Source organism: Bemisia tabaci, chromosome 7, assembly GCF_918797505.1.
Source record: "Bemisia tabaci chromosome 7, PGI_BMITA_v3".
NCBI lineage: Eukaryota > Metazoa > Arthropoda > Insecta > Hemiptera > Aleyrodidae > Bemisia > Bemisia tabaci.
Window position 1 is genome coordinate 29,694,063 of NC_092799.1, and position 24,521 is coordinate 29,718,583.

The 24,521-nt window shown below is 40.2% G+C and overlaps 2 protein-coding genes across 2 annotated transcripts; one reads left to right on the forward strand and one right to left on the reverse strand.

The window, feature by feature from the left end:
- Positions 1-3,093: 3,093 nt before the first annotated feature.
- Positions 3,094-12,808, reverse strand: LOC109043426 (lysozyme). Its single transcript, XM_019060627.2, has 4 exons — positions 12,552-12,808; positions 5,397-5,588; positions 4,400-4,473; positions 3,094-3,320 (listed from the first exon to the last, which is right to left on the reverse strand). The coding sequence occupies exons 1-4, from the start codon at positions 12,607-12,609 to the stop codon at positions 3,162-3,164; spliced, it is 483 nt and encodes a 160-aa protein (XP_018916172.2). The 5' UTR covers positions 12,610-12,808; the 3' UTR covers positions 3,094-3,161.
- Positions 12,809-15,289: 2,481 nt separating this feature from the next.
- On the forward strand, positions 15,290-21,462 carry LOC109043418 (DNA-directed RNA polymerases I, II, and III subunit RPABC3). The gene is made up of 4 exons (XM_072302816.1): positions 15,290-15,411; positions 15,687-15,891; positions 18,049-18,175; positions 20,991-21,462. Exons 2-4 carry the CDS (start codon positions 15,691-15,693, stop codon positions 21,434-21,436), a joined length of 774 nt encoding a protein of 257 aa, XP_072158917.1. The 5' UTR covers positions 15,290-15,411; positions 15,687-15,690; the 3' UTR covers positions 21,437-21,462.
- The last annotated feature ends 3,059 nt before the right edge of the window (positions 21,463-24,521 follow it).

Here is a 24,521-nt window from a genome sequence, read left to right on the forward strand (position 1 = left end):
GACTGCAAGGACTCTACCAGGGTGACCACAGAAATCAAACTGCTGCGATGAAAAATTCCCCAATAAGTGTCGCTGAAAATACACATTAAGAATCTTTTTCAATTAAAGTAGGATGACAAAGTTTCTTGGGCAACTCGGAGCGGATCGCCGTACTGGCAAAGAGAGCAAAAACGCCTTCAATTTTAGGTTATGCAATTTGGCCTTCTACAGAGAACGAATGGTGTAATGCAGGCGTTATTATCGAAGTTGCTGCCGCGCATCCGATTCCGACGTCCGCTGAGAAAGGAAGGGGAATCAGATTAATCGGTCCGCTATTCAAGGAATCTTGTTAAAAATTCAAATATACTGTTGCTTCACCGAGGTTATGGGATTTCAAAATTTTTGCCTCATTATTGAGTAAAACAGCAGTAATTCCAAGAGAGAGTCAAAGGTTGTCAGGACTCTCCGATAATATTTACGAATATGTGTTGCTTTCATATAAATATTGTAAAATCTATTTAAAACTTCAAAAAAAAAATTAATAACTTTCAGTGGAATACTTTCAGTAGTTTTTGATTTTGACAACTTGATTTTTGCGCTTTCTCTCTCCTCATACTTGATCGTTCATCTTGATTTCGATTTTTCATTGTTCCGTGTGTATTGATTATTGGAACTAAGGAAAGTGTAGACAAAATAAGAAAAATAAAAAATAAAAAAAAATTAATGGAATCTCTTTTAAACCTCTACGTCTTGTATTAAGGACTATGTGAGCTTTTAAAGTTTCCACATTATGTCGACCTCTCTCATTGACTCGCTCCACTATGTGGCGTGAGGAGGATGACCTCACTACCTGGTTCCACCGGACCAGTTACAAACGAGCGGGAACTTGCTCGTTAAAAGCTTGAAATTGATCGAAGTTCGAAAAGACTGAACGAACTTTTATTGGAAAAGTTCACTAATGGATCGAACAGTTTAGTCTACTTATGTGAATTTCAAAATCTATGGCTAAAGTGCGAAACCACGCATCTCCGTTTGAGACGTTGTAGACTTCCTGTCATATTTAATATTTTCTTTGATAAAGTAGTCAACTTAATTTCTTAAAAAGTGTCTTGATTTTTCTACACCATTAACAGACGATTCTGTATAAGTTTCAAGTTATTTAGTTCCCTGGTAAAAATTGGCAGTAAAATCTGTGTTCCAAAATACCATAGACCTACAGCCGGCTGTAAGATTTCCAATAGCTTCTATAGCCGGCTACACAATTCTCATAGCCTATTATAGCCGATGGCGACTAAGCAAACTTAGCATCAAATCCGAGTGGAACTTCTTGCCAATGTTAACGCAAACGCAGCCTGCGACTTTAAAGTGAGTTTTCAAAACTCTTAGCCCCCTGCCCCCCTCATTTTTGGTTGCAGAGCGGGTAAAAACCGGGAAATTCACTACAAATAAGCCCGAAACTAATGTCCAACTTGAGAAGGACCCTTGAAACGTTGCGATCAGTCGGAGCATTGAAATACAGGGACTGCCGCCCCCTTAAAGTACGGAAACATCCATAAAACCCCCGCTGCCCCCCTCATTTTTTGTTGCGGAGCGGGTAAAAACCGGGAAAATCGCCAGAAATGATGCCCGAAACTACTGTCCAACTTGACGCGGACCCTTGCAACGTTGCGCCCAGTCGGAGAACTGCAATATAGGGACTGCCGCCCACTTTAGGGACGGAAACATCCATAAAACCCCCGCTGCCCCCCTCTTTTTTCGTTGCAGAGCTGGTAAGAACCGGGAAATTCGCCAGAAATGATGCACAGCCGGCTGTAAGATTTCCATAGCTTCATAGCCGCTACCATTTCTCATAGCCTATTATAGCCGATGGCGACTAAGCAACTCACAGCCAGGCGATGAGGTGTATGCTAAACGTCACTAATTACGGATGCTAGGACTTAGTGAGTTTTTGGACCACTGCTCTCTTTTTGGGCCGTAGTATCTTGATTTATTTTGCGAGGAAAGCTCCGTACTTTTGAAGGATGCCTGCCATTCCTAATATGTTGGAGCGCCTTCAATTTCGTATGATACTGTGCAATACCTCTGGTGTGAAAAAGTTGCTTCAAGCGCCGTGGTACGCTGCGGCGCGGCGGGCAGCCAGCGCAAAACGCGCATTGGCGCCTGCAAACCTAACAGGGATACTTCACGCGTTGCGCAATGCGTGAAGTATCCCTGTTAGGTTTGTAGGCGCCAGTGCTTCGCCGCTCCGCTTCGTGTTAGGCTCTAATATTTAATCCGGCGGAGTCAGCGTTATTCAACTCATGATTTTGAAATGTTTGCACATCCTGTATGGATTATTCTCATTTTAATTAATGAAAAAAAATATGTGTTAAAGGAAAATATAATGTGTGTTTTGTAAATATTAAGGCGGTTCCGTATCAAACTTAATGATTTCCAAAGCACACGAATTTCTACACAATTTCTTATAGCCTTTTATAATCGATGGCGAAAAAGCAACAGCCAGGCGATAAAGTGTAAAGCCCGGCGATAGGAACTATAGCCCGGCTGCATACTTTTTTATCGCTTCGTGTAGCCCGGCCGTAAGGTTGTTCTCCGCATTCTACAGCCAGCTATATGACTTTCTGTAGCCTTCTTTAGCCGGCTATAATAATTCCTATGGTATTTTGAAACGCAGCTCTTATCGCCAATTTTTACCAGGCTTCGCTTGTCTCTCTTCGAAAAAATTGAATTGGAGTGGAAATTTTGAAATTTTTTAGCAGAGCGTGTAGTGCGTAGTGTGCTTTACAATTCTAGGTCTAATTTAAGGGCTTGGAAGACAAGACGTATAAGTGCAGTTTTTGCTATTTCGAGAAATAGGTACGTGTTTGAACTTTTGAAATTGCATGGATCCTTATGGCGGCAAGAAGGTCTAAACTGACTTTCTGGTGCTTAATAATTGAAATTTGTAAGCTAATTTTTCACAGAATATGCATTGGGACTAGTTTTACTTGAAATCATCAATAACTCAATATTGTCAAATACTGCACTTATGCGCCTTGTCTTCCAAGCTCCTCAATGATTGTATTCATATGCTACATTTCTCTGCACCTGGAAGCTAGTAAGACAAATCCTCACTTTTTTCGTAATAATTTAAGAGTTTTATTCAACATTTTAACAATTATACAGAACCTATGGACTTAAATCTAAGTAGTAAGAGTCGGTGGGAAATTTTTCTTATCCCAACACCTTCTGAAGTCTTTGTAGTACAGAGTGTCTTCGATAGGGGCTGTGCATCGAGCAGCCCCGAAAAAGTGTATGCGTGCATGGTCATCGCATTCGATCCTCTTGTTCCTATTACAATCCTGGAAAAAGTCAAACACACTTGTAAATGAAATAATGAATAATTAAAATTAAATGAACAGACCCAGCTGAAGTAGCGTAAAATTTCACGAAATTTAGGGAGTCGTCAGATTAAAATTTTCCAGGAGAAAACTCTGTTTCTTCACGGAGAAAAAAACTTCGTGCGTGGGACCCAAAGTTTAGGTCATATGGATCTCTGAAGTTTTCGGATTGAGCATCTGAACACTTAAGGTCTAGCCGCCGAATTTCAGGTCAGACATCTGAAACTTCAGTTTTCACATCTGAAGCACTTCACATGTGAGAACCGAAGTTTTTCGGATGTGAAAACCGAAGTACTTCAGATGTAAGAACTGAAGTTCCAGATGTGTGATCCGAACCTCGACAGCTAGACCTTAAGTGTTCAGATGCTTCAGTGTGATCAGTGATCTGAAAACTTCAGAGATCCACATGACCTAAACTTCGGGTCTCACGTGCGAGGTGTTTTTCTCTGTGTGTAAAGGAAAGTGCGTACCTCTCTGGAGTAAAAAAAAAATCAAGACGTTTTCAAGATAGTACCTGCCATTATCTAACAACGTTCTAAACAATGAGCCATCATAATCCCAAGGGCCAAGTTAATAACTCATGGATCTGTTCTCAAGCAGTTTTTCAGAAAAAAGCATCTTGCTCACGTAATCAAGGTCTGACCTTGGTGACTATTTCACAATGATCTCGCCGACAAAAGTAGGGGTATTCAGAAACTTTCAAGTAGCATTGGTTCAGTTTTATCCAACGCGTGCTGTTGAGTCTAACCATTGAATTGAAGGCGCATATTATCACATTTATAATGGATTGATATGGTTGTAGATTTCCCTATGCTCGGAAGTGGCTATTAGATTCAGAATAAAGACTCGTATCCAATACTTTGAATTCAACATTGCACCGTAAATATTCCCAGGAAATTTTGAAAGATTGACTGTTCTTATCAACAAAGATCGAATTGAAATTTCAATAAATGTAAGTCGCACATTTTCTTTCCTAAATCCCTCACATTTCTAGGATATAAATGCAATGTAGAAAAATGTAAAAATTAAGGTGAGCATACCGTGAAAAATCGTGTCACGTATTGATTGACAGTCCTCGATGCGCAATAGGAGTCCAAAGTGCACGTCTCGAATGCTAGATAAGAACAATGAAAAATTCATTAAAATCAGGAAAACATCGTTCATGCGTAGTTCCAAAAAGTCAGTCGTGTAAATAATCTTAAAAGAGACAGGACTTCTCCTTAAAATAACAGAAATAACATTCAAAACGAGGATAGATTTCCTCTTGACTCAACGAGAATTCTCGTCAGGATATTATCAATTAATTAGATGGTTTTTCTCCGTGCGATAGGAAGATGCCTTGGCTGAACTTTAAACGAGAAAGGTCGATGGACTCAACTCTCAACTCTCAACTCTCTGTACTTAAATGTTCCTGGACGTAAATTTTACTCGAATAAATATTCAAATTTTGTCCTTAAACTTTAATTGTAGCAGTTTTTTTAAGCGTTTTAAGAGGTGTTTTTTAACGATCATTTGGTTTTTTCCTCGGTACAAGAATATTGTCCAAGAAGGCACGCAGTCGTAGATAATTGGACCGCATTTTACAAAAAAGAACACAGAGCATTCGAATGTTGCCATATGTAACTTACACTCCTTGCAGTAAAAGAACTGAAACCTTGTAAAAAATGTAATTTAGTAGGTATGGTGGTTTTTGTATTGAATTGATAGTTTATTGGGAGAAAAGATAAAACTGGTCTGGATGATCAGTTTATATTTGCAAGGTAAAAAAAGTTGCACCATCTTAGCGACATTGGAATGCTTGTGGTTCCTTTTTGCAGGGTGCAATCCAATTTTGAGAGGATATATTGAAATGTTCGACTTTAAAGATCGGCAGGTTGATATGGACGTATTTCTGTCAAACGGAACTATGTGCATTATGACGTGAGCACTGTTATGCATGTATTCTTATGGGTCTCAGGGCTCATGTCTTAATGCACATAGTTCCGTTTGACAGAAATACGTCCATATAGTAACGTTGGTGTAGGGAAATTGATTTACCTCCTGGTCGGGTCGGATTGTCGAAGTCAAGGACCGGTTCACCAGCGTCTTTCCAGTAGGGGTGACTGATGAGGAACATTCCGCAGTATTTGACGTTGTTGTCTTGGAGACAGCCGATCGTCTCGTTGCAACCGGACGACGCGTCGCAGATGCACGTGATGCATTTCTCCGTCCACCCAGGCACCTGGCCGCCTGCCAAGAAACGAAATAGTTTTAGAGAGGACAAGATTTTTGATAAATAAATTGCAGATTGGAAAACTGGGCGCAATTTGTCGTTTATAGAAGCTCAAAAACACTTATATCGGATTCTGACGTTGGAGATCTTTCCGGAAAAGGTCTCGAAAGCAAATGCGAGTTGATTTCTCTACGTAAAAAGTAAAGTGTATATATATACGTATATTCCGAAACGTTGCGATCAAACTGCGTTTTGTTACACCATGACTGACGTATATTTCAAGAAAAATGATCAGGTGAATTCACATAGAATGCACGCATGTACTTGCAAATAGGTATAAATCTACGTTCCCAAGTAACACAGTTAGCAATGAATTACCATTGCGCGGTAGAATTATTGCCTTATGTTATGTATGTTGCCTATCTCCTAATTGAAGGAGCGCTTCTTTTTAAAATGTAATGCAATAGCATTGAAATAAGGAACCATCCATGAATTACGTAACGCTCTAGGGGGAGGGGGGTGTCGAAGATAGCGTTACGCCATTTTGTTTTTACGTGTTAAAGGATGGGGACCTACGCCACAAAAGCGTCAAAGGGGGAGAGGGTGTCAAAAATGCCGAAAAATTGCGATACGTAGTATATGGATGGCTCCTGAGATGCATTTTTCCTTTGCGTTGCAAATTGCCTATCTTTTTGATGCACAGAATGACCTAATTGATCATTTAAAACCGGCATTCATTGACCAAATAATTAAAGAATATTGCAATTTTACCGCGAAAAATCTCAACCTTATAATTCAACATTCTTGCTGCACTATGTGCTACTTGAGTGTAAAAGGCATTCCAACAATGTATGACTATTCCACTTAATATTCAACTCCTCCAGCATCAGTATTCACACGTTGACGCGAGAAATTACGTTTGAAATACGACGTGAAAACTCAAGTAATGGCCGCCCGTGGCAGCTCGTAAAAAATTCCCAGAAATTTGCGATGCTTATCATACTGAATGGAGGCCTTGACACTGAACAGGCCGTATTTGGCCGACGCTGAAACCGACGCCGGCGCCACGCCGCGCCGCGACGCGACGGACGGTGGGATGATAGGAAGCGTGGGAGGGGTAGGGGGGACGCGATGCGACTGCCGACGAGGGAATAATGACGTCAGTCTGGTGCCAGGTGATGCACCATGCTTCCACAGAGTAGACTCTATCAATGAGCCATAGTACGATGGATGTGTCATAATAATTTTATGTGATTGTAGTCAGCACCTCGTTAAGTCATAGCATGAAGCGTGGGTTGATTCTATTACGGTCGCACTGTCATACCAGGAATCTCCTCGGCAACATTTAATTAGAAACAACAGCAGTGAGTAAGATTCTAAAAAGGTTGTTAGTGATTTAAAAATTTTCACAATTGGATACCGTGAGCAAACCAGTCATAAGAAGTATTTACTTTGGGCCTTCCTAAATTGAGCCTGTCTGTTAAGCGGAAGAGTTTGGGTTTTAAGTCGTATGAAGGCTGGGTTTGGTGCAACTCTTGACAAAGCCCTGCAGAATGGAAAATTGGACTGCATTTTGCAATTTGGACCTGTAAATTCTGGCTCATTTGAAAAAACACTTATGAACATAGGGAAACTAATGGCACATACGTTGTTTTTACACCGGGCCGGAATTCATAGTTCCTAATTGCAAAATGTAGTCCAATTAAAACTGAAATAGTTTCGATGTTGCCCTCATGAACGGACCCGTGGACATTTTAGGAGGGGAAGGGCCGGGAAACGATTTATCCTTCACGGAGGTCAATAGTATTGAAAGCTATACGTGCGACCACAACTTTTCCAGGGAGCTAACAGCCTTCCCCCCCCCCCCCCCACCCCAAGACCCTCGGCTACACCTGTGGTTGGCATTGACCAGATAGAACGTTTTTCCTTTGACAATTTTGCCAATGTGACCGTATTTCTAAACTGCATTGAGCAAATACGTCACATAGGCACAGGTAGTTTAAAAATGCCTGAAAGGCAATGGAGTTTTGGAGCGTCTTGGGTGGTTTTTCGAGTAATACCGCCTCCGACGTCTTATAGCTCTTCCTTTACCCTTCTGTTTCTTATGCACCCCTAGCCCCATTGGTATCATTTCCACGCGGGAAGCTCAAAAATTCATATAAATTTTCTACATGAAATGTACGGAGAGGAGAAAATCTCATACTTTTCTGGTGCGTCCATCGTAATTTTTGAGTGACTAAGCACAAAAAACAAATGCTTCCAAAATAGGATCCTCTACAAAAGTCTATATTGGCTCCAATATTTTAAAAAAAGCCACCATGAAATTGCATACTCGTCATTTTGAAGGAGTTTTATGCGCACGCTCATCATACAACAAAGTAATCCATTTACCTACGGTATGGACATGATTGCAGAGATGAGGACTTACATTCATGAGGGTAGGACATTCAATAGGACAAGGTAGAACTAGCCGGTGGAGGAATTAAAGGAAAGGACGTATCTTTTCACAGTAATTGATTTTTCGCGTAAGAGTAATTCATGAACGTAAATGGCAAAAGTGACAATAGAGGTTACTCTTCGGGCACTAAGCTCGCGGCGGAAACGGAAATCAGAAGTACGTAAACCAGGAGCAATGAATTCGTCGCTTCGATGACAAAAGAGCATAAACACACCTAGACATGAGCCCTGTTGTCGATGTAGCTTTGTGCATTTCAGGGCTCGCGTGAAAAAGGAGTGAAGCAACCGTCGAATTGGGTTCTGCGGCGCGAAGGGCTCGCGGGTAATTGGCTAATTGGAATCGATTGATAGAAGTTAGAATGGATATTCGTTCACAACATCTCGTGAGAGCAAATTAACCTCCGAACAGGGAGCAGGGACACAGTGCCAATTTGGACCACATTCTGTGAAGACACTGGGTAGTCGGGGTTGCCAAATGATGGAGAGGGTCTCGCATTAAATTGCGACCGGATCTGTGGAAAGGAATCTTGGCTTCCGAAAATTCAATTCCCAACTAGCATTTCTCATAGGAAAAATCGCTATACATTGCGATTTTATCGGCGATAAAATAGCCAGGATCATCAACATCTGAGCGATTATCCTCGATCTTGCCACGATAAAATCGTGCTTTTATCGCCCGACAATTTGTCGCGATCTTTTCGAAGTAAAAATCGGGATAAATGGCGATTTAATCTCAATTTTATCGACAAAAATTGATCACGATTTTATCGAACCAAAAATTGCGATTTGTTGCGATTTAATCGCCATATATCGCGATTTTTAATGCGATAATATCTCGATATAAGTAGGAAATTCGTATATCTACCAAGCCAGTGAAAGTTTCAACAATCAGGCTGCAGGTCTGAAAAATTTGATGGTGCTAATGAAATTAATTGGACAGAAAAACAAGCAGAAAAATCCAACATGAATATGTTGGAAAAGCGTGCCGAATAACTAAAATGTTGGACACATACCTACTATTTTCACGTCTTTGTTATTTGCATCAATTGGTACTTTTTGCTAAATTTGGGAGAAAATATTGATTCATGAACGTTGAATGTAAATTGATTTTAAAGATTCCGTCCAATTATCTTGATTTTAAGCTGATATGCGGCATTTCGCACGACCGTGATTTGGGCGAACTGCCGTGCATCGAAATCGCGTTGAGTTAATCTCTTTGGATTTCGAACTGTAACTTCTTTCCTTTTCGACCGATTTTTACAAATGAGGTCTCTTTTTATTTGTACTTTAACGGAAAGTAAGGAAAAACTCGCTAAATAGACGGAAAACAATTTTTGTGAAAACTTGGTGGATCCTGGCGTCACGGTGAATGGTTAATCGGGCGTAGAAGATAATAGGTTCGACGAGGCGACCCTCTCCTCGCCGTCTTTTATTGCCTTGCTCGAAACCTGACACCCAAAGCTATATCGGGAGATAACTGCAGTGGTTTGAGTGGATTTCTGCAGGGGCCACGGTTAGTACATGGTATAAAGAGTCACGAGGCTCATCACAGATTGCACTTCCAGTGCAAGACGCTCATTGGCTAAACAGTTTTGGCGGGAAAGAAGGTTCTAGAGTTGAGTCCTCCGAGCGTAAGAAAGCTTCTATGAGGTTTTTGTCAAATGAAATAATACGGTTTTGACAGGAAAATGTTCTCAAGGGTTCCCAATTAGCAGTTCATTCGGTTTTTTGGTAAGAGACCATCAGGGCTTGACAGTATAATGGTTCAAAGACAAGAAAACGGGTCCGAGGAAAAAAATATTTGGACGGCCCGTTGAATAGCATTGGTTGATCGGTGTGCTGTACTATGGTACATCCGAGTGATTTCAAAAAGCGAGCCCTACTGGCACGCTTAAAAATATGATCCGTATATGCTTCACATTACTGTCGATGGATAAGTTTGGCAATGTTGGTTCAAGCCATTGTCAATAGCATCAAGGGAAACATCGCGAGATACCCGCCGCGAAGGGAAGTGCGATAGAAAACAATAAAAATTAACAGAACAAACGCAGAGCAGTAAGGTCAAGCAAGAATGCAAGCATACACAAAGAGAGTGCGTAGGTAGAGAGGAGCAGCTAATTTTCCCTCATTAATTTGCTGCGCCCCGGCTCTCGCGAAGGCATAACTGAGGACTATAAATCATACCAAATGAGAACAAACGTTATTTGATGCGTTATTTTCAAAGGAGTAAAGCTGTGTTTCCCCGATCGAAATGGGATATCGATACCCTGCCAATAACTACAGTGTTGGTACCCGTTGGCGGATCCAGCAAACTGGCAACATTGTTTTTTCTCCATTTAAACCTATGGAAATGGATCGATTCTTGAAGGGGCCAGGTGCTCCGACAAGAATCGATTATTTAACACAGGTTTAAATGGAGGAAATCCTGTGTTGTCAAATTACTGGATCCGCCCCTGTAAATGGTACCATGTTGAGATCAGGTTATTACCGACACGGTCCGTTTTGGACAGTGTTGGAGTGAGTTTCCGCTATGTTTGTTGAACGGTCAGAGTTAATTTGAATTTTGTTTATGCATTAACAAAGCATAATCGACCCTTGAAATATTTTGACGGAAAAAATATCAGAGTAAGTCAGGGGATTACCGTGATTGTTTAGAAAATGGAGCAACGTTAAAAACAGAATTGCAAAACGGCCGAAATAAGCATTCTGCTACGCTCAAAGCGTCGTAAACGCATACTAAAAATAAGAACAAAACGAATAAACAAAAAAAATAAAGTAAAATGAAAATCTTTGTCGTCCATTATTGCCTTTCTGTAGAAAGTCTTTTTTGTAGGTACACTCCTATCCTCTTCCTGATTACATCCTATTTGTTGTTCGTTCAACCTTGCGTTTAAGTCACCGGGCCATGTGATTGTGGAAACGCAAAGCATTATCTTGATCACGGATTTGAGGCACCTCACTAGGTTATGCCGCACAGTATCACCTCACAGTCTTGGCAATAATTCCTGGGATTGAAAATGGGCATCAAGAGGACCAAAAATTTCATTGGCTGAGCTCATTTTCTTCAATTGAAAATGAATCAATGAAAATTTAATAGAGATCATTCACGGTTCCCAGCTCATCTATTTTCACAAAACCTATTTTTGCTCTAGTTTGGCCTGATTTTTCTTTTAACTCACAAATAGTAAAAATCCTCACGAATAAATGACAAAACCATCCAACTCGGACACCGCACAGCTCAGAGACTTTAACGCAAGGGTAAACGAACAACGAATTGGGTGTAACTAAGAAGGAAGTTGGGGGTATACCTGCATAAGACACTTTCTACTTAAGTTCTGTACAGGGTGGCCCAGACCTACCGTACCAGGCCTTTTTCCACGACTAGAAAAATAGATGAGGCGTGTTGCAAGAGCAACGATCATTTTTTTCTTCATGCCCATTTGAAATTTCTGAAGGGTCCATTACATTAATAACTCGTTTTGATAAAATATAATTCGAGAAAATTATAAGACACTTAAGCATTCTCTCTCTATAATAAATGAGCCTGAGCAAAGGACTACAAAATACTTGCATTATTGCAATTATAAAAGCTTACAATCCTTTAGAATATACTTTTTATGTATATTGTTATAAAATCGAGTACAATTACTAATTCTTTCGGCAATTAGTACAGTTATTGAATGCATATGCTTATCTGGCTATGACAATTCTCGAAGTACCTATCGTTTTTTCGGAAACATCGTTCTACTTTTAATTCCCTTTTTACAACGTTATAACGAAATGCGGCTGTAATATTACACCGCGGGCTGATTATGAAAATTGATGGACAAAGAAGATAGGGAGAAAATGGAGCAATCCTATTGGTGGAGCGGGTGGTTGCATTAGATTAAGGATGAACATGTATTCTATTACTTACCTCCTCCTACCATTGCAACCTCTCGCTTCACCAATAGAATCGCTCCATTTCTTTTTTGTCTTCCTTGCCTATAGCTTTGTCTATCAATTTTAATAACCAACCCGCTGTTGATATACCATTATCCTGATAAACAGACCAAGCGGATTAAGGTGATTCGATGGACGCCATATTGTGTGTCAGAACGGCATGCGGTATATCGCATCCATAGGTTCCATTTTTTCAGCTACTCGTCATTTTTCTCCAATTTTGAGATCGCAATTCTGTTGTCAGGAGACTAAAGCACTCACTTACCAATTTTAACAAAGAAATTCAACGTAATAAAGGCGTGGTTTTTTTAGAGAGAAAACATCGCATTCGATACTGATATCGAAACTGCACTCGAATGCGATATTTTCTCTCTAAAAAAATCACGCCTTTATTACGTTGAATTTCTTTGTTAAAATTGGTAAGTGAGTGCTTTAGTCCTCTGACAACAGAATTGCGATCTCAAAATTGGAGAAAAAAGACGAGTATAGCTGAAAAAATGGAACCAATTGATGCGATATATCGCATGCCGATGGCGTCCATCGAATCACCTTAAATGGCCAAAAGGAGCGTGTTCACTTACCGACGAGCTGAAGGAGAAGGAGGGAAGCGAGGGCTCCGAGGAGAGACGGAAGGAGCATGGCTGGGAAATCTCGGACGAGGGAGCGCGGCACAGAATCAACACATGCGGAATGACGCGGCCCGGACGCGGCGCGACGCGCCCGACCCCAAGCTCCAAGCTCCTCTCTCGCGGGGCTCGCGGGAGCTTTGGCAGAGGAAGGTGTGCTCCGGCACTGGACAACGGGATACGGTGACAGTGCGGCGCTCAGTGACACCCACCGCTGCCCAAGGAGCGGGTTCACTGCCGCCGACGGAGATGAGTCCATCGTTGCCATCGTCGTTGCACAATTTGACTACATTTTGCAACTGAATCAGTGAGGACGATAATACACAAACTCAGTAACTCAAAATTGCTCAATTTTGATTAAAGAGAGTCAGTTTTCATAAAGGTCATCAGAGTTAACATATCTGTTCCAACGTGGACCTTAAAAGTGTCCTTATGCACTTGCCTTTCGGAACCAAAAATCTTTTTCTTGTACTAACTTCTTCAACTACTGTGCAGTTTTGCTTGTGTCTTAATTGATTATTTTCATTTTTTCGAGTTGATGTGTTTTCGTTCTCACTGATTCAATTATTGGGAACTACAATTCCCGGCTCATCCGTAAACACATGTGTGCATAAGGAAACTTATGGTACATACGTTTTTCTTCTAAGAAAAAAAATTAGGTAGCAATCACCATATTCTGGTTAATAAACGGCACAACCAGGGAGTATGGTAACTTTCATCAAAATTATCGTAAAAGTAACAAGATTTTTCCTCATTGCGGCAATAATTTTGGTGAATGTTACCATACTTTCTGATTGTGCCGTTTTTTAGCCAGGGTACGATAAACGCTACCCAACTTTTTTCCTTGTAAACTGAGCAAGAAATTGTGGTTCCTAATGGCAAAATGCTGTCCTAATATGACTGAACTGCCCGATTCTAACGATTTTGCGGACTAATTATTGAAAATTTTGACAAAGAAGGCATAAAGGGAAGATGAAGCGATCCTATGGATTGAAAAGGGGTCTGTTAGACTAAGGGTTATTGTAGATGAAGAGAGAAAATGATAAACTAATAATAGGGTCTATGGTGGGGTTCGATTAGTTAGTGTCTTAATTACCTCCTTCATACATTACAACTACTCGCTACCGCCATTATAAGATTGCTCAATTTACCATTTGTCTTCTTTGTCTATAGCTTTGTCTATCAAAATCAATAATCAGCCCGCCGGTAAAACTCCTGGTTCCGTATGTTAAGAGGATAAACACGAAAGTGACTTCCAAACATCGCTTGTCACACCAAAATCCTTGGCGAATTTCGCGGAAGTTTTACAAGTTGTTTAAATTTTAATGTATAGGAATAATAGCACCAGAAAAATAAGAGGAACAGTAAGGAAGAAAGTTAGAGCCAAAGAATAAAGAAAAAAAGAGAAAAAAAAAGTTAACTACAGTTTTTTCTGTCAACATATTAGAAGGCGGATGCGCCTCGACGCGTGTGCGATACCTAAGGCGTTGATACAACTATTCGAACTCGGCGGATGTCCGTGCTGCCTACCGAGAAATTGAAGGCGCTCCGGCGCGGCGCAACCTGCCCTCACTCCAACGCGCACCACGCATCGCCGCGCCGCGCTTGGGGCAGTCTCCACAAATATATCACACCTATGCGAAAAACGACGTCACCCTGTCATGCCCGAAGTTAAAGGATCTCGCATCGTGGATGTTAAAATTCATTTAATCGGCAACTTGCCCACGATGTATTCATCGCCAATTGGAATAAAGTTATTGGATGCTTCGCGATTGGTATTATTTGAAACACTCCCACCTCCCTTCCCTTCCTCTCATCATTCCTCGGCTGGCTAGTGGCTACAACGCTGACACGGCGCCTCGCCGGCCGGCGCTCCCACTGCGAGCGTCATTCGAACAACGTCGGTGAGGTGTGCCCACACTGACCGGTCTTGTTTGACCGTCGCTAATCCTCATACTCAACGCTCGAATAACTAAAATAGTGACATTAACCTTTGAAAACGAGGAAGTTTTAGGTGATTTGTCGCAGGCACCGGTTATGGTCGAGCTGGCCTGTGATAAGTTTCATCGATTAGGTTGGGACTCATCGCAGATTTTGTCTTTTAGGTCCAAAAAATATATTATCGCCTTCGAATGGATTCGAAGAACCGACTGCTATTGAAAAATTGCAAAATGTTGATAAAGACGGCGTCTGAGAACTTTGAACAAATTCTACCTGTAGCCCCAAGAAAGTTAGGAACTTTCGTTATCTTCAGGAGGTCACTGATAAAATACGTAACGCTAAAGGGGTGGGGGAGGGGGGGTCGAGGAAAGCCTCGCGTCATTTTGTCTTTACGGGTTAACAGTTCTGGAGGGCGTTCCGAAATCACGGGATGGAGGGAACTTTCTCAAAAGACCGCTTTTTTTTTATTATTTTCCACCATTTTTGGGGGGGGAGAATTGTGTCTCTTCCCTGACGCAGGGGGGTACCTTGATTTTCATGAAAGCCGCGATAAGCATGGAGTTTGACAGACGACAGAACTTTTATCTCAAAATGCAATTAAGCCCTTGCGTTAGAGGAGAGCCGATTTATAGGGAGAATATACTTCATCGTTGCCAAGTTCAATCTCATGAGACATGCATCCTCTCTCGCTTAATCAATTTTTTAACCTCTTCAAAGAACTTATCAATCTTGATTAGCCTTATGAGTGATAAGGAATAACCTCTTTTCAGTGCTCGTGGCGATATGAAAGCTAAATTTCATTTGGTCATGTGTTAGTCCCGTGTCATGCCCCTCATTCAGGTGTCAAGAACTAGCACAACACACATTTTCCGAGGTAATAATCAATATTATTTTTCAAATTCTCGGCATTTTTCTCGCTAATTTTAAACAGATTTTTCCTAACGCAATCGAGATGATATACAACAATAAAAAGATACAAAAAATAATAAGAATAAATTAGACAAACTATAGTGACAACTGTGAGGATAATATCGATAGCAAAATATCAATGCCTAGTATTAACGACAGCATAACAAGCGACACCTCATCCCTGCTGAGTGGACTGATTTCAGTGTCCCTTAAAACGTTTTCCTTTTCTCTCTTTTGCAGCAAAATGACATTGAGTTGCTCTGAGATTCTCTCAATCTACTATCTGACCTTTGTGACGATCGTATCAAGTTTCGACTACGGGCAAGGGGACGGCTCAAAGGACAATGTTTTTGAACAAAATAGGAACATCCAGCAAAATCGACCCTCTAATGTGGGTTTAGATTTAATGCACAACAAAGATGCGGCGGATGTAGCGTCTTTTAAGGTAAGCGAAGCAAATGAAAGAGAGAGTGTAGAAAAATTACAGTGTTTCTTCTCGCAAGAGCCTGTAAAGGCAGAGGTAATGTACTAATGTCACGGTATTACGTATGAAAATCCCGGCATTAAAACGAGAGTACCTATCGTATGTAAATTTTTACTTTTCTAACTTCTTTGTCTCTTTAACTTCTAAATATTTTGATTCTTTAAGTATTTCTTGGAGTATCTCCAAGTTTCATGGGGTATTAATTTTTAACGCAGGTGAAAATCCAAAGCATGTACAATGAACAAACCATGTTTAACCCAAAATGATTAAACTGAGCTTATCGCTTGCATCATGTACTCAAAATGTTGATAGTACGCCAAGACAACAAACGAAAAAATATTCTTACTTTAAGCGATCTGATTTTAGAAACTTTTCGAAAATCATGAAAATGTAGCAAATATGTGATGAAAAACGGAGTAGGAAAATTGCCGAACTTCAGTGAAGTTAGGGCGGCGTGTGCGCCTTCATTTTTATGGACACTGCACGCCTCACTTGCAAACCCGAGTAGTCGCATCACCTAATATTATTTTAGCAGAAGAAACTCGTTTCTAGATCAGGAACAATGCAAAGTTAGCCCTTTGTTCACTCATTTCTACCTCTTCAATTACTCCATTCCTTTTTTTAATTAACATGTGAGACAAGCATTGAGAGGCGCTTTACACTACTGCGCAGACAAATTGCAGTTTCTGGAATTGATCCGATAAACGCTTCAAATGTTTTATCGAGTTTATCGATCACCGGGCAATACATGAAATGCTCAAAATCTCTTTAGTTTCTTCTTTAATAAATACTGCATCCGTATAATATACCTACTGTAAGATACTTCATTCTCAAACAACCTTCAAATGCGGCTCTGGTTGATACAATCGTTCAAATATTGGAGACTTCAACGCAAACATGGAAAAAACGCCCAAATTCAACTCAATTCTGGGAGGGTATAAAGCTCTAACACGTAATAACACCATCATGTTCCAAATTTTAAGGATTTTTCGCTTATATGTATATTGTACCGATAAGAAATACTTGGAGACTTAAACGCAGGCATAGAAAAAACGACCAAATTTAACTCAAACCTGAAGGGTATGAGTATCTTCTGCATGAAAATCCACTCGAATTTTTTCATGGAAAAAAGAAAAACGCATCAAGAACCATCTTTTCCGCTCATGAATACGGTTTGCGTAGGAAAAACCACGTATCTGCCGAATTCGCAACTACTCGCGAAGTCTCCCTGTGGATTTCCATACCGAAGGTAGTGCCTGATACCGTCTTTACAGCATATTTGAATTCCATGGGGATATTAAAACAAATCTTAAGAGTAACCTCAGAGACAACATATTTTTGATACCTTGCCCTGGCCGTTCAAGCCATATTAATGGGTAAGGCAGAAGCCCCCCCCTTCCCCCTTTTTTTTGTTCAATGGCAAGGAGGCGATAGTTTATTCCAGAAATCTACAGTAATTTTCACCTAATGGTCATTAAAAAGTGACTTGATTGGCGTGCCCTTCTCCTGGAGATCACTCATGAATTTCGGATTGAGTTGTTTGAAAGGCAAGTTTGTCAAATTTGATCTTCTTCGTTTAAACAAGTCGCTCATTAAATGGTATCGGGTAAAAAATAGCGTTGATCTACGAAAATAACGTCTACACTGTGAAAAGTCGTTAGTGTGGCGCCTAAAAAGTAATTTAGAGACATTGAATTTGACTGTTTATCCAACACAGCAAAAAGTCTCTTTCTAGTGCATTTACTATCCGACGCTATCTTGTTTTCTTCTTTTTTTTTTAATGCGTGGCAAAGGTTGGAACGAGATGAGGTAAAATAGACCGGCCAGCTCAATGATATCGAGCAGATGCCGAATGGTTGTACCTACTGAAGTGCAATACTCAAGTTACCTAGTGCAGAGCTTTTTCTAATATCAATGGACGAAGTCGAAGTATACGGATTTCTATTGAAGCAATTGAAAATCTCCGTCTTTTTTTATTATTTGTTAAAGACACTGACCAATGTCACATTTTAAATCATAAAACATGAGAGGAATCTTGCATCGTCGATATCGAGAATAAGCAATTTTCGACTTCAGCCCAATTTACCTATCTGTCTATCTATTTGCCAATTATTTCAGAAGTTACTTGGAGAAGCTAGGCATATTTTTGAAGACTCTGAAAATGAGTGCGACCGTGGCCAAGGCAATCATGAAAATCATCTCAACCTATTTGCATATGGCTCGAGTAAACTGGCCACAAGCGAAGGTATGTAATTCTAGAGTATATAAGGTGACTGTTGTCATCTTAATTATTATACTACAGAAAAATGTGCCAGCCTCTGATCGGTGAGTTTTAGACTTTCATGTCCAAGAAGGACAATGCAGGGGAAAAAATAATTGCAATAAAAATGCAAAGAAGAAAATGAAAATGCATTTCAGAATATTTTGCCATAAAGAAGAGAAATCGAGAAAGTTTTCAAGAAATTACGTTGAATGGTCTTTAATTTAAAAAATAAATTTAGACAGGAATTCTGTGACGTCGTAAAGGGGGATATCGACGGTGAAACTACCAAACCACGTATCTCGTTTGCGGTGTTAAAAATCTGCTCGCATTTATTTTTGAGTAGACCAAATCAATATCATTCCTTGAAATTTTCACAGAATTTTCTCCGCACGAAGAGGAAAAATCACAGAAAATTCAAGACAAAGAAATTCAGAAATTCAGAAATTTTCAAGACTGGACGTTAAGTAGTTTTTCATTTAAAAAATAAAGAATGACAGGAAGTCTGCGACGTCGCAAACCGAGATACGTGGTTTGGTAGTTTCACCGTCGATATGTGGTTCCGCACTTCGACCATCGATTTGCAATACAGAGAAAAACTGAAACCCGTTTGAATTTTATTGCAAAAATTTCACTAAAAGGAGCGCTTTCCATTGGTGGACAGGCAACATGCGAAGCGCTTCGACGAAGTAGCGATGATATCACCCTGTAAATGAAATTTATTGCAGCCTGTGCTACTTGGGTGAAGCCCCTTCGCTCCTATTGGACTGAAGTAAACGAGGTGGATGGCGAGGGGGTTCAAGGCATATTACGAATTTTTAAATTCTCAGTTTCTGAAATGAGTTCGGAACAAGGTTTAATTAGATTTTTCAGCCGAGAATTTTATCTTTACTGTGTGTATCATTACTTCTCCCTTAATGATGCAAAGTTCCTTCAGATCGGGTTGATTACGTTGCAGTCCTTACACAGCCCAAATAAAGCCCCACACTAATGGACGAATTAGAAGTCGATGTAGACATGGCAGTATTCGCCCTATAAGTATATGCATACAGGCTGTTCCATGGGGTTAAATGGCAGTACTATAAGAGCGTGGTCTATGAGTAAAAATAAGGCATTTTTCTGCTTTAAATTTTTCTAAAAAAAAAAACCCCTGAAGGAGCTACGCCCCCCCCCCCCCCCGACAATTACTTGATCGAACAGTTGAACGATAACAGATGTAACGATGAAACAGCAAAATTCGTTAGTAAAAAAGGGGTTGGTAAATAAGAAATCGGTAAGAGCGCAAAAATTGACATCATTCCAGACAAACATTAGTGATTTCAGGGAGTTCAGAGTTGTGCTCACTGATGTTTCGAAGAAATTGATACTTCTACCAATTTCGACAACTCTTACCTAAAAATGTACACAATGAGCAACATGTAATTTTTAAAGGAAAATAAACCTTTCACCGGTGCACTTTTGTCTCGAATAAAACTTAGAAAAAAGATAAAAAATTCTCCAAGTTTTCTCATGGCTGGCTTCAAAAGGAAAAGTATACAGGGTGTCCCAAAAGTCCCTTCCACCCCCTCTAAAATTTTACCTAATTAATATTTTGAAACGAAACTTTGGGGATGTTCATCGATCAATGTTAGCTACTTTTGGGGCCCCCCAAAATTTTCGGGCCCCCCCGTGGGGAGGGGCTGCGGACCCCAACTTTTTTTTTTCAAATAGCGACCCCTATCTTGTGATACCTCATTCGAAAGAGCATAAAAAACTAAGAATTTTGGCGCAAACCGCAGATCAATATCTTAATTTTTGACCGAGTTATGATAGGTCAAAGGTCAAATTTGACCTATTTTCAAAAAATCATAACTCCGTTTCAAATTATCGTAATGAAAAAAATGAAACGGGAAAATTTACCAAATTGTAAGCACTTTTAAGTAAAAATCACATAAATTACTTCAAACTAATTTTAAGGGGGGTTTCGGACCCCCAAATACGTCAATTCAAAGGTCATTCAATTTTCCCGCGAAATAAGTCAATTTCCCCCAGATTTGCCTCCACATTAGTTCAGTAAGGTCAAAATCAGTTCAACATTACGTTGGCAAGTCCCCAAATTTTCGGGAAAAGTTTAAAAAAAAAAAATTTTTAACGGTCAAATTTAATCACCTTAAATTTCGTTTTTTTTAAACTTTTCCCGAAATTTGGGGACTTGCCAACGTAATGTTGAACTGATTTTGACCTTACTGAACTAATGTGGAGGCAAATCTGGGGGAAATTGACTTATTTCGCGGGAAAATTGAATGACCTTTGAATTGACGTATTTGGGGGTCCGAAACCCCCCTTAAAATTAGTTTGAAGTAATTTATGTGATTTTTACTTAAAAGTGCTTACAATTTGGTAAATTTTCCCGTTTCATTTTTTTCATTACGATAATTTGAAACGGAGTTATGATTTTTTGAAAATAGGTCAAATTTGACCTTTGACCTATCATAACTCGGTCAAAAATTAAGATATTGATCTGCGGTTTGCGCCAAAATTCTTAGTTTTTTATGCTCTTTCGAATGAGGTATCACAAGATAGGGGTCGCTATTTGAAAAAAAAAAGTTGGGGTCCGCAGCCCCTCCCCACGGGGGGGCCCGAAAATTTTGGGGGGCCCCAAAAGTAGCTAACATTGATCGATGAACATCCCCAAAGTTTCGTTTCAAAATATTAATTAGGTAAAATTTTAGAGGGGGTGGAAGGGACTTTTGGGACACCCTGTATAATTTTGTTAGTTGGGAAACCTAAAGAATTAGGGACCGATTTTCATCAATTCCAGGTTCCTCATCCTCGTCGATCGTGCTTCTTGGGGACATATTCAACGTTCGGGACGTGGTACCGGACCACGACAAATTCAACGACAAAATCAGCTGGGTGCATTTAGTGAGCGACAACTACAAGATGGACCTCATCCTGACCGCAAAAGACCGGCCCTTCTCCATCCTTCCCTCGGACAGATTCGCGGTCACCTTCCGGGAAGACTCGAAATTCATTCGAGGCTCCAAGTTGCCTTTCCGACCGGGTAGTTTCGATGCCGTCATGAACGGCACGCTGTATAAAACACTCGTGTCCGATAACTCGATCCACCCGACCAAATCTGTCGATATTCTCTACATCTCATTTGGTGACTCTTTCCTCAAACTCCGGGCTGCCTCCGGTGAGTTTAGATACTTTAAAAATTGTAAACAACTGTTTATTTTGTTTCAGAAGCTAGCTTTCAAATAAAAAATCTGAGTTGTTCTTTTTTTTCATTTTGTAGCAATTTTAAATGTATTTAGTGCAATCCGTTGGTTTCCGGGTAGCGCAGCGGGCCTATTATTGAAATTGATAGACAAAACTATAGACAAAGACGACAAAAGGGGTTTGAAGGGATCCTATTGGTGGAACCGGGTGGTTGCAATGGACAAAGGAGGTATACCTAGGTAATAGACTAACTAACAGCAACCCATGAGAACCCCTATAGTTAGTAGTCCATCGTTTTCTCCCTTTATCTACAATATTACCAATTTCAACCTATAGGATTGCTCCGTACTCCCTACATCCTCTTTGTCTATAGCTATGTCTATCAATTTCAAAAATCAACCCGCAGGTTGTTTTAATTTGCGATTACTTGGAGAAACTATTGATACTGTATCGGAGTGTTGAATATGTTGCCTATCTACTATGTGAAGGAGCTCCTCTTAGCAGGCCCGCCACATCCCACCTCGGGCCCTGGTACCAGTTTTAAGGTCCGGGCCCCAAGCACGGAGGGGGGGCCGAAGGGCATCCCCCGAGAAATTTTAGAATTTATACGACTAATCGGACGCATTTTGAAGCTTCCATAAAGAATTTTTCCATCAATTTCTGCGGAATAATTATGTTTTTTTTTTTTTTTTTTTTTTTTTTTTTTTTTTTTTTTATACTTTCAACTCAAAAAACTTGCGAATTGTAGCATTCAAAAAATCTTGAATTTTTTTTTTTTTTTTTTGGGGGGGGGGGCATATGATACTATTCTCAGTTCTATGAGGGCCAGACCCCCCTGGACTCCCCCTTCGTTTGTCTCTGGCAAGGGAGTTGAGCCATGAGCCATTGAAGTCGAGGATGCCCAGACTGGAGACTCTTAGCATCTGACGACGGAAGAAAATGAAACGCAGTTACTAAAAATATCCATCTGTACTGAAAATCTTGAAAATAGATAGAAATTTTCCAAGAAGTATACTTACTTTTTTGAAAATTTAAGAAGAATTCTACAGTGCCCCAGCGTGTTTCTGAAAATCTATTCACCTTTTGCGAAATTTTTAGGGTAAATTTTTCATTTTTTCTCACGAAACAAGGGTTGCATGTGAATACGTGGTGGTTTTTCACGGGTAACACGGGCCCCGGTACCAGGGACCCAGTACCCCCCCCCCCCCTTGTAGCGGGCCTGCCTCTTAGGTGTGGAATTAATTGCAATCTTAATTACTCACTACAATTACTTGGAGAAACTATTGATACTGTATCGGCGTGTTGAGTATGTTGCCTATGCATTAATTGAATCCTCTCATGGAATTAATTGCAATTTAAAATTGGAGTAAGTTTCAATTTTTCTGTACATTGCAAATTATCTATCTTTCTGTGAGACATTGCAAATGATGTAATATTATTGCAATTTTACCGCATTAAATTGCACTTTATTGCAAAACTTTATTCCACGGCGCTTCTTGCGGTGCGCTGGTTACAAATTATTACTTTGAAAGTTAATATGGGTACCAGGACCTGATTTAGGGGGTGGCCACATGGACCGCGGTCCATGGCGGAAAATTTTGCAATTATTTTAGATGTAGGTATTAAAAAAAAATAACAAAAGAGAAAAGACGACAAAATCTTTCATTTCCGGTGAGGTATAGTTCCGGTGAGGGTCCTAATTTTGTCGTTTTGCGGTGATGCAAGAGACAGCACCTATATTTAGTCGAGTTATGAGAGATATCAAACACGCAATTTGGCCTGGATCGACACGGCACAGAGAGCAATGATGATTGATGACGTGGACTTGAGATGAAAAGGAGAAGCCCTCGGCGCGGCGGTCGGCACGTAAGTTGTAACACATATTAGCGCCTACAAGACTGCATGAATACTTCACGCATTGCGTCAAACACGGTGCGTTCAACAGCGGTCGGCGTGAGACGCATAGCGCCTACAAGACTGCATGAATACTTCACGCATTGCGCTAAACATTTAGTGCGATCAGCGCGGCGCGGTAGTGGGAGTTAAAATTATTAAACCACATTTATGTTTGTTTTTTCATAATTTTTTCGTTAATTTCTTATAAATCGAAGGCCTTGTCCACACAGAGACAGGTTTACGGAACTTAACTTGCGCGAACAAGTTCCGTGAATTTTTGCTGGTATAGTGTTGACAGGGCTTTCGAAAAAATGTGCCCAACACTAATAAACGCGTCTTATGCACCCAGGCGGCCCATAGGCGGCAAGTAGGTAAATCCGGCCCTGGATGGGCACAGAATATGAGGCCCTTCAAGACGCCAAATTTTCACGTCTGATATTAGACACAGCAGGGCATCTCTAGTTACATAACAGAATATTTTTGGTGACAATTTCATAAGATAGAATGATACCTTCCGAAATTTCCGAAACCGAATAACACTTATTCTGCCGTGCTAAGGAAAAACGCCGTATGAGCCATCAGACGTTGCCAAGTTTCCTCCGATAAAAACCGAATTTACTGGGAAGATTCTGAATATATTTTCCAACATTTTCAGACAATTTTGTTCGCGATTTAATCTAAAATATATGAAAATTTTGAGGAAAAATATACATACATTTCGTCAATAATACATGTTTTATCTGGGGAAATTTGGCAACTCTCGAATGTTCATACGGCGTTCTTCCTTAGCACAGCAGTATTAGGGACGTGCTCCTTCCGGAGATTGCCCTTGAAATTTCACGAAACTTTTTACCGGAAATTTTGAAAAGTTTTTTGAAATTTTGAACTTAAATTTTGCACTTCAAATTATTGAAATTTCACAGGAAAATTTCATAAAATTTCCCGTGAAATTTTATCCTTGTTTCAAATTCTTATTTTTCATGAAATTTTCCCTCTCAGGCTCCTCCTAAAAAGAAAATGCGTTTTGGAATCCGGTTCTGTTACTTGGGAGACACGGGTAGAGTCTTAAAATTTTGAAAGGCACTCAGAGTCTAAAAAATCGTAAAACGATCTTGTATTTGGTCTACATTTAGAGGCAGTTCTGCGGGCCTTAAAACTCTTACAAGGTTCTACCTAGAGACATCGCACCGTGGTTTTTTTTAAATTTCGCTTTCCTGACCAATTGATAGGT